Source organism: Episyrphus balteatus, chromosome 3, assembly GCF_945859705.1.
Source record: "Episyrphus balteatus chromosome 3, idEpiBalt1.1, whole genome shotgun sequence".
NCBI classification, from domain to species: Eukaryota; Metazoa; Arthropoda; class Insecta; order Diptera; family Syrphidae; genus Episyrphus; species Episyrphus balteatus.
Genome location: NC_079136.1, coordinates 124,362,685 through 124,373,481, shown reverse-complemented (window position 1 = coordinate 124,373,481; position 10,797 = coordinate 124,362,685). Strand labels below are relative to the sequence as shown.

Here is a 10,797-nt window from a genome sequence, read left to right as displayed (position 1 = left end):
ACCTGTAATTTATCGATATTTTGTTTAGAAAACTTGAAAATTAATTCGGAGCGGATAAATATATAATGATAGCGATTTGAAATTTGGGAAATATTTTTTTTAACTTTGTATCGAACCGACATGCAATACAAAAGATTGTAAGCGTATTTGTGAATGTATTTGTATTTGTATTTGTATAGAATAATGTCTGCCATTTTGGTTTGTGTTAATGTTGGTAAATCTACCTCTTTTTGATTGCTTTTAAGTAGTTCAGTTCACAGTTCAGTTCTCTCTATAACCCGGTACAGAACAGTTGTAGTGCATGTCGGTCGAGTATTTATTTCTAAATAAATAATTGTGTAAACGTAGTAAAGTTAATAGAATAAAAGAAGATATAGATTATAATAGAGTAGAGAATATACAATGTGAATTAACGTACAGAATATAAAATATTTGATTAAGAACGTTTAATGTACAGAATTCTTGTTATAAATAAATTTATTACTATAGTCGGGTTTTCTCCATCTTGGTTTCCCGACTCTAAAAGTGTTTGTCTTTTTATTTGTTATTAACGGAAATCTACAGTCCAAAAATATACATTGGTCCACGTCGAGTCGGATATAGTTAACTCGCGCATAAAACAAATATTCTAAAAAGTAACGATCCTGTATAAAATCCGTTACAGTGGATCGTTACACAAACACAATTCAGTGCACACAAAAAGAAGCAGAGAAAGAAAATAACACATACGTGTGTCATAGTATAGGTTCATGCTAGGTAGCAACCGCTCAGCAGCTACCTCTCGTTTATGCCTTCTGCTCTTTTTACTTCAGTTGATAACCGAACACCAGACAGTGCGGAAGTGAGTAGTTATTTAAAAAAAAAAAACAAAACAAACAAAAACTATCAAAAACTTACAATATAATAAATAAAACATAGAAATAAAGTGTACAGAAAGTAAAAAATATAATAAAAAATATATATATATAAAGTGTACAGAAGAAGCATACAAAGAAGTATAGAAAGTGCGGCAGAAAGCCCAGAAAAGAAATTTACAAACTAAAAATTCAGGTATGTGAAACAATTTTTAAAATTTTTTTTATCATTAGTGTTTGCATGCTCAAAGAACATGTTTGAGCGTGCACAGAATATTGTGTTTTTTCTCGGTTGTCGTATGTAGCGGCGTTCTTTTTTTTCTTTGCCATAATGGCGACGCCACCAACCACCATGGTTGCTATGCATAGTTATATGTCTGCTTGGCTGAAGCGACAGTGCATAGTATACACACCAAGATAAGGGTGTCGGTATATCTTAAACAAAACATTGACAACTGAGAGAATACACACAGAAAGAAAATTTGTACAGACGAGCATGAGTAAGAGCATACATTAAAACACGTATGCACATGCTCATGTGGATAGAAAATAAGAAAGAATAAGAACGGGTTGTTCTCTTAAAAAAGGGCGGTGCCTGTTTCTCTCTCACGTATTTGCAGTGAGGCATGCACGTGTATATGTGGAAGAAGCAGCACAGTGTACAGAACGAAGGTACGAAACTTGAAACGGGCACTGGTTACTAAGAGAGAACACACAGCATGTGAAAAGAAAAATAAATAACAAGCTGCGCAGAACAATTGCGCATATAAAAAAGGGGTATAGATATAAATAGAAAAAATGTAACTACTACTAAGAGAGAACACACAGCATGTGAAAAGAAAAATAAATAACAAGCTGCGCAGAACAATTGCGCATATAAAAAAGGGGTATAGATATAAAAAGAAAAAATGTAGTTACCGTTCGAAAACGAATGTTGACATTAAGCAAAATGTACAGATGCATACAGAAGAAACAAATTGAGATTTTTTCTTTCCGTTTAAACTAAAACTGTAGGGTATTATGTGCGACGCGCTGCTGTATCTTTAATAGGAGCACATGCTATAATTCGAGTTAAGGAATTTGGCAACTGTGAAACTTTAAAGTGCGAATGCGCGGAACACAGTTAAGCTTTATTAGGGTTAAATGCTAATTCAAGTTAATGGATTTAGCAAATATAAGTTTCAGAGTAGGTCTAGCTATATTAATTTCATAGATTTAATTTTTTTTTTTTTTTGCTACAATTCGAAAATGAATTTAGTAAAATATAAGTTGAATAGATTCAACATGAATACGGGTACAGATGCGCAGAGCGCAATTAGATTTGATTACATTTATTTGCTACAATTCAAAAAAAAAAAAAAAAAAAATTAATTTAGTAAAAATATATATATATTGTAAATAAATAAAGATGCATATGCACACAACGGAGTTAGATTTTGTTAAGGTTGCATACGTGCTTAGAGTTCGAGTTAATGAACTTGGCAAATATAAAACTTTAAGATACAGATTTAACTAAATCAGATTCAATTGTATTAGCGGCTACAATTCAAAAAATGAATTTAATAGAATACATATATACAGTACAGATGCGCAGTCAGATTAAGTTACAAGTTATACGCTATAATTCAAGTTAATGATTTAGCAGTTAAAAAAAAAAAATAGATAAATGAAAGTACAGATGCGCAGGACGCAATTAGAGTTGAATATATTTACATGCTGCTGTTCGAGAATGAAAAACATGGGAAAATTTTTAATAAGGGTGCGTATGCACGCACCGCCGTTAGTTTTTGTTAAGGTTGCGTACGTTCTAAAATTCGAGTTAATGAGTTTGGCAGGTGTGAGACTTTAAAAAACAGGTTTAGGGAGATTAGGTCAATTGTATTTAATCATTGCATTTTAAAATCAAAATATATATTATAAAATAAAAAATACAGATGCGCGGAGCGCAATCAGCTTCAAAAATATTTTGTTACAACGGTATAAAATTATAAAAAAAAAAGGTGCAGATGCGCAGGACGCAATCCGATGATAGTAAATGTAAAGTATAGACGCGCAAGCCGAAATGAAATTTGAACACATTTACATGCTCAAAAAAAAAAAAAATGAAGCCAGCAGTTAAATTTTTTTATAAAAAATATATATGCGCCTAGCGCAGCTGGGTCTTGTTTGAGGTTGCATACGCGCCAGAATTCGAGTTAATGAGTTTGGCGGGTGTGGGACTTCAAAATACAGATTCAGTAAAACTGGATTCAATTGTATTTAATTACTATAATTCAAATGAATTTGGCAGATAAAATTGAATACAGTTACGTAATAAGAAATCATTTTCAAATAAGTATAGATGCTACTATTCAAAAATGAATTTAGCAAGTAGATTTAAGCAAAGAAAATTAAGTATAGATGCTACTATTCGAAAATGAATTTAGCAATTAAAATTTTTTAAACAAGTACAGATGCGCGCAGCACAGTCAGATTAAAAATGTACTAGTGCTATATTTCAAAACGAATTCAGTAAGACAAAATTGAAGAAAATGTACAGATACGTGCAGTACAGTTAGAAAAACACTTAAATCCATTTAAAAATGGGGAGAAAGAATACAACCAAACAGATTCAAGGTTGAAGACATTTACAAATATGTATGATAGCCGATCGTTAAGATCGTTAAGGTAGTCAGGCACGGGGGAAGAATTTAAAGCCCAAATCTACTCATTAGAAGCTCATACGCCGCGTCGGTACTGTTGTACGGGCGTGCATGGACGATTTGTACTGGCCATATAAGAAGTTCATGCTCGTTCGTATTTACAGTCAGATGTCCTCAACCTCTCTCCAATTGATAACAAGAATGCACGGTTTTAGTTGTCATGTCTCAAAACCTCAGTATTTGAGTATAGTAGTACAGGATCTTGATAGTACAGAAAGTCCTAGTAACAGGTTGCTTGTTCGGGCCACTTAACGTGGATTGTTTATAAAAAAAAAAACGTAGGGGAAGACATGACATGGGATATGCATACATATTATCTACAAATCTACAAACACAAATGAGAATTTTTAGTAATTTCTTTTTCTTTTTACCTCGAAATTATATAGAAATGGCGACGAACAGGGCACGCTCTTCGGCGAATGCCATCAAAAGCGCCAAGCTTTTTGTACAGACGGAGGAATTCCAGTCGCTGACGCTATACCAAGCAAAGCTAAGACTGGCAACCTTGGAGGGTGACTGGGCAAAGTACCAGAATCTGGCCGACGACTCTTTGGACGTAGTCAGCAAGAAAGATCTACCCAAGATTTTGGGCGAAATCGAGGCAGTTCGCAACGACTACTTCACTGCCGGGGCTGCCCTCCAACAAAAAGTACAGGAGTCGATACCATCATCGTCAGTACAGGGGTCAACGTTGTCGGAAGGCGACAACAGACAAATCCAAGTAGAAGTCAATATGCCTTTCCAACAGCACGACTTAAACAACACGTGGGGGAGCTTCGATGGGGCTTACACCAAGTGGATAGGTTTCCACGACAGGTTCAAGGCCGCCATCCACGACAATCCGAAAGTATCTCCAGCATTCAAGTTCCAGTATCTAAAGAACTCACTTGTTGGTCGTGCTGCCCGAGCACTTGGCGAGTGGCAATTGTCTGAGGAAAATTATAACGAAGCCTGGGACCGCCTAAATCAGGTGTACAACAAGAGGTACCTCATAGGCCGCGAGCATCTAAGGCAAATCATCTCGCTTCCCGAAATCAGAGGCCGTCCAAGTGCCAATACGCTCCAAAGAATGGCTGACGCGACACACGAAGCTTTGAGGCAACTAAAAGCACTTGACTTGCCAGTTGAACACTGGGACTTCTTTATAGTCCATTTGCTATGCGAAAAGTTTGACCAGGAGACAGCCAGGCAATGGGAGCTGCAGCGGGAATCAGAGCAGCCAAAATTGTCAACACTATTAGCGTTCATAGATAAACAGGCAGCTGCACTGTGCAGTGTGACAGTGGAACAGCAAGCACGAAATGCCAGCACAAGTTATAAAGAAGAAAGGCAAAGGACAGCTAAAGTACAAGACACAAAACCCGCTGTAAGCGGCAGACCCCAGCCACTAAGGAAAGCCTGCGAGGTGTGTGGCTCCTGGCACCCGATCTGGGAGTGCCCAGAATTCGCATCATTATCATTCAGAGGCAAAGGAGACTTCATAGAAAGGCGAGCGCTGTGCCCGAATTGCCTAAAACATGGGCATAAGGAAAATAATTGTTTCATGCGAGGCTGCGCAAGATGTCCAGGGGCACCCAAGCATAACATATTTTTATGCCCAATGAAAGAAGTCCTAAAACCAATGCTTCCATTGATACGCAATGAAGAGGAGAAAGCAGGAACCAGAGGTGCAATGCGCAAAAGGGGGGTCTACAAGGCGAAGAACGAATGACGCCAGAATAAAGGTCTTGGATGCGCTAAAAGATACAAACATACAAACAATCGTATAGGCAACAGAAGGAATAATCGTACAGACAACATCAAAAACAAGAATCGTACAGATAACATCAAAATTAATAATCGTACAGACAATATCAAAATTAATAATCGTACAGGCAACAACATTCGTACAGTCAACATTAAAGACGAGGATCGTATAGACAACATGAGAAACAACAATCAAACAAAAAGAATAAAATATGAAGATGAAAAGTTCGGTACAGATAAAGCATCAAATAAAAGATGCAGCAAAGAAAATGTAGAATGTAAGGTATTTTCAAAGAAATTTCGCTCAATAAATGATGAAAATTATGTGCATGTTGTTCACAATTTAGAAATTAAGACAGATTTTATTCCCACAGCAATGGTAAGAATCGAAGCCGATGGATTTATTTATGGTCCATATAGGGCAATGTTAGACACAGGGGCTCACATCAACCTGATGGTTGACAGGTTGAGAAGAGATTTAAAGGTACAAACGAAACAGGCGTCAGGAAAGCTAGTAGGTATTAACGGTAGTCCATTTACAATAACACGACAAGCCATGGTCAAGATATTACCGTGGTACAGTACAGACTCTTTCAAAAGCCACGAAAGCGAATCATTTTGGTTTCTTCCAGAAGAAAGTCAATGGAATCCCATTCTACCTACACGTACGACAGAGGCTGTTGAAGTAGGCAACATAGACCCACATAAATATGCAGATCCAGAATATTATAAGTCAAGGCAAATAGAGATTTTGTTGGGAGTAGATTTTTTCGCAAAATCCATAAAATCAGTATTTAAGAAAAATGAAGATGGTACAGTTTTATTAGAGACGACGCTAGGTTTAGTAGTACTAGGCTCAAATCTGTTCAGGTACAATGATCAAGTAAATGTTTGTTCAACTGTAGAATATTCAGAAAGCGACCAGTTAGATAATCTTCTAAAGAGACTCTGGGAAATGGATGAAATCAAGTCATGTTCTCAGAGAACAGAAGAAGAAGAATTGGTAGAACAACACTTCCAACAAAACCACTATCGTGACAAAGATGGTGTATTTGTGGTAAAGATGCCACTCAAAGAAGAGTTTAAAGATATAGGCAGCTCACGAGAGACAGCTTTGCGTAGGTTCACATATCTAGAAAGAAGATTAGAGAAAAATGAGCAGATGAAAAATGCTTACGTCCAGAAAATGAGAGAAAGTATCCAACTAGGTCATGTACAGGTAGCTAATAGAAGCCCTAGAGCTAGCAATATAGTCTATTATATACCACATCATTGTATAGAAAAGAAATTCCGTATAGTATATGATGCAAGCTGTCGCACGAATAAAGGTATATCATTGAATGAAATACAAATGTTAGGTGAGAAACTGCAAAGGGACTTGCATGAGATAATCATGCGCTTCAGAAGACATCGTATAGCAATTTGCGCTGACATTAAGAAGATGTTCAATCAAGTCAGGCTTAACAAAGAACAATGGGATCTACAACGCATATTTTGGAGAGAAAACAGGTATGAACAACTCAAAGAATACTGGTTAACAGTCGTCACATTTGGTCTGACTTCGTCAGCACACCTGGCAGTGCGTTCAGTACTACAAGCAGCCAAAGAAGCTCAACACAACTACCCAGAAGCAGCCAACGCAATTAAGAATGACTTTTATATAGACGATTGTGCCACTGGTGAAACCGACGATAAGAAAGCCATTCAGTTAGCAAAGGAGATGTATGAAATATTAAAGGGAGCTGGTTTCGAATTATGTCAGTGGAAATCAAACTCCAAGAGATTCATGGAAGAACTTCACGCTGGCACAGTTGACCCCACCATGGTGTTTTCGGGGGAAGAGAAATCATCCATTTTAGGCCTTAAATGGCTAATTGTTTCAGATCAATTCACTTATGAGGTGAAAACACCACGTCTAGTAGGGACTCTCACCAAAAGAAAAGTAGTAAGCTGCGTAGCACAGCTCTATGACCCAAACGGCTATATTTCCCCAGTCACAGTAATAGGGAAAATAATCATTCAAGACATTTGGAGATTAGGTACAGGGTGGGACGAAAGAGTCTCGTCAGGTATAGAAGAAAGATGGAAAGAGTACTGGAATGGGATAATGGGCCTAGAGAATTTTCGTATAGACAGATGGTTAGGCACCACTGGTGCATCAGGTATACAACTTCATGGTTTTTCAGATGCCTCAAGTGCAGCCTACGGTGCAGTTATTTACGTTCGTACAGAAAACACAAATGGCACAGGTAAAGGGAGGTTACTCATATCAAAGACGCGTTTAGCCCCATTAAGGACCATCACGATTCCCAGGTTAGAGCTAGCAGCTGCAGAGTTGCTATCAAGGTTGTTAGTAGAAGTAAGAAATTCCATGGAATGGATAGATACGCCATGCTTTCTATGGTCAGACTCGTCAGTTGTACTGCACTGGATAAGGAAGCTTCCATGCGACCTAAAAACTTATGTTGCCAATCGTGTCTCGTCCATACAGTCGAACACACAGGCTAAATGCTGGCACTATGTCAATACAAAAGAAAACCCAGCTGATTTACTGAGTAGAGGTGTACAGACGTCTGCGTTAGCAGACAATAAACTATGGTTGGAAGGGCCCAAGTGGCTCCAACAACCACGTACAGATTAGCCTGAAACAGGTCTTGGTAAAGAATGGCCAGAGACAGGCCTAAGTACAGGTTGGCCGGATGGAGGCCTTAGTACAGATACATCAATAGAAGTACAGAGAGAGTTTAAAGTTTGTATAGTAGTAAAATTGAAACCACAATTATGCATAGGTTTAAAGAAAAAGGGTTACAATGTTCCACTTTTTGAATATACAGATAAGTTAGAAAGGTTAGTCAACATAGTTAGCTATATGATTCGTTTCATAGATAATTGGTCCAAAAAGCCAACCTTTAAAATTAGAGTACAGAGACGCAGAAGCAAAGTACAGGTGCCAACCTTGGCAGAAAGAGCAAGAGCAATGGCATATCTCTTGCGCAAGTCACAGGAAGAACGCTATGGTAAGGAGATAACATGGCTGAAGAAGAGGAAAGGTCTCCCAGAAGGAAGTGATCTGGGACCGCTCAATCCACTTCTAGATGCACAGAACATACTTAGAGTAGGTGGTAGATTAGACAGAAGCAGCAACTCATACGAGATGAATCATCCTGCAATCGTTCCCAATGGATCAAGGCTAGCATGGTTAATTGTAAATCACGCACACCACAACACAAAACATGGTGCAGTACAGGTTATGATGCAATTTGTAAGAGAGAAATACTGGATCCCGAAACTAAGGAGTGAACTAAGGGGCTATTTGCACAAATGTGTCGTATGTGCAAGGTACAGTTGCAAACTGGGGCAACAGTTGATGTCCGAGCTACCAGCAGATAGAGTACAAATAGGCAAGCCGTTCGTCCATTGTGGTGTAGACTACGCAGGACCCTTTGAGATCAAGATGTTAGACAAAAAGGGCGAACAGATAACACGAAGCAAGTGCTGGGTGGCAATTTTTGTATGTCTCAAAACAAGAGCTGTGCATATAGATCTCGTCACAGATCTAACCTCGCTATCATTTATAGCATGCTATGAACGTTTTATAGCCAGAAGAGGCAGATGTGAAAGGATGTATAGTGACAACGGCACAACCTTTGTAGGTACCAACAACGAACTAAAAAGAGCTATAGATAAATGGACAGGAGATGCAACAATATCGCATCTAAACAGCAAACACACTGAATGGCATTTCATGACGCCAGCCGCTCCTCATCAAGGCGGTATTTACGAAGCAGCCGTAAAGTCCATGAAGTATCATCTAAAGAGAGTCGTTGGGCTAAAGAAACTGTCCTATGAGCAAATGTCGACTCTATTGACGCAAATCGAAGCCATACTCAACTCGAGGCCAATCCATCCACTGAGCGATGACCCTTCAGATGTACAGGCTCTTACACCTGCCCACTTTCTCGTAGGTGAGCCAACCATATTACCGATTCCATTTGATGTCAGCGACCAGCCAGGTACCGCAGGAGTTAGACTCTGGAAGGAGCGCCAGATGATGCTCAAGCATTTCTGGAATAGATGGAGCACCGAATATCTCGTCACTCTCCAACAGCGTAAGAAATGGCGTAGAGAAAGAGAGAAGCTCCGCATTGGGCAACTGGTGACCATAGCTAGCGAAAACTTTCCACCAGCGCACTGGGCGTTAGGCAGAATCCATGAGCTCATAACTAGCAAGGACGGATTGGTAAGATCTGTAGTTGTGCAGACGGAAACAGGTAAGCTTAGCCGACCAGTACAAAAAATTTGTGTAATTCCAATAGAATCAGAAAAACTTTTAAGTAATGATATAAACATGTTGTAAAGATAAAAAGTACAGTAAAATTAAAATAAAAACACTATGTAATAGCATATGTACAGAATAAGTTTGAAATGTATGTAAACGTAAAGAGATAAGCACGTTGTAAAGAGTAAGGTATAACGAAATTAAAATAAAATACTGCGTAATAACACATGTACACAATAATGTTGAAATATATGTAAAGATTGAGTTAAGATACTTTGAAGGTCAGAATAAATGTAAAAGTTAATTGTAAGGAAATGAAAGCATTATGTATACTAACCAATGTAATCTATATTTTTTATCAAATTTAATTCAAACGAAACAATAGATGAATAACAAAAATAATAATAATAACAATGTAAAAGAAATAATATATAAATAAGAACAGACTAAAACTATATAAATTATGTACAATTCAAAAGGAAAAATGATAAATGTTTAACTTTAGAGGATAATATAAAAATTGTTAATTTTTGCTGGCACTGTATCGAACCGACATGCAATACAAAAGATTGTAAGCGTATTTGTGAATGTATTTGTATTTGTATTTGTATAGAATAATGTCTGCCATTTTGGTTTGTGTTAATGTTGGTAAATCTACCTCTTTTTGATTGCTTTTAAGTAGTTCAGTTCACAGTTCAGTTCTCTCTATAACCCGGTACAGAACAGTTGTAGTGCATGTCGGTCGAGTATTTATTTCTAAATAAATAATTGTGTAAACGTAGTAAAGTTAATAGAATAAAAGAAGATATAGATTATAATAGAGTAGAGAATATACAATGTGAATTAACGTACAGAATATAAAATATTTGATTAAGAACGTTTAATGTACAGAATTCTTGTTATAAATAAATTTATTACTATAGTCGGGTTTTCTCCATCTTGGTTTCCCGACTCTAAAAGTGTTTGTCTTTTTATTTGTTATTAACGGAAATCTACAGTCCAAAAATATACAAACTTATTTAGAAACTTTTTAGCCCGTATACATTTTAAATTTCAACCTTGTTCAAAATAAGGGACGCCCTGCCCTGCCAAAAACTGCCAACCTAGTTTTTGAAGATCGACAAGAATCTGATCTAAAATAGACTACTTAGTCCAGGGAATTAAAAACATAACTTTCAAAGAATTTGAGCGTTGGGGAAAAACTTGGGATGACCTG

The 10,797-nt window shown here is 37.4% G+C and overlaps 3 protein-coding genes across 4 annotated transcripts; all 3 read left to right on the top strand.

Annotated features, from left to right (window-relative positions):
* Nucleotides 1-324: 324 nt before the first annotated feature.
* Nucleotides 325-5,472, top strand: LOC129913972 (uncharacterized). 2 transcript variants are annotated; one of them, XM_055992989.1, is made up of 2 exons: nt 325-841; nt 3,943-5,472. In XM_055992989.1, exon 2 carries the CDS (start codon nt 3,945-3,947, stop codon nt 5,265-5,267), a length of 1,323 nt encoding a protein of 440 aa, XP_055848964.1. In that variant the 5' UTR covers nt 325-841; nt 3,943-3,944; the 3' UTR covers nt 5,268-5,472. The 2 variants fall into 2 exon arrangements, with proteins under 2 accessions (XP_055848964.1, XP_055848963.1); XM_055992988.1 differs by lacking the exon at nt 325-841 and adding an exon at nt 924-1,050.
* Nucleotides 5,473-5,480: 8 nt separating this feature from the next.
* Nucleotides 5,481-7,943, top strand: LOC129915223 (uncharacterized). The gene has a single exon (XM_055994703.1). The coding sequence runs from the start codon at nt 5,481-5,483 to the stop codon at nt 7,941-7,943; it is 2,463 nt and encodes an 820-aa protein (XP_055850678.1).
* A 336-nt stretch (nt 7,944-8,279) lies between these two features.
* On the top strand, nt 8,280-9,659 carry LOC129915222 (uncharacterized). The gene has a single exon (XM_055994702.1). The coding sequence runs from the start codon at nt 8,280-8,282 to the stop codon at nt 9,657-9,659; it is 1,380 nt and encodes a 459-aa protein (XP_055850677.1).
* The last annotated feature ends 1,138 nt before the right edge of the window (nt 9,660-10,797 follow it).

Coding starts and splice junctions, on each gene's coding strand:
- LOC129915223 (XM_055994703.1), top strand. CDS start 5,481: ATGAGAAACAACAATCAAACAAAAAGAATAAAATATGAAGATGAAAAG.
- LOC129915222 (XM_055994702.1), top strand. CDS start 8,280: ATGGCATATCTCTTGCGCAAGTCACAGGAAGAACGCTATGGTAAGGAG.
- LOC129913972 (XM_055992989.1), top strand. CDS start 3,945: ATGGCGACGAACAGGGCACGCTCTTCGGCGAATGCCATCAAAAGCGCC.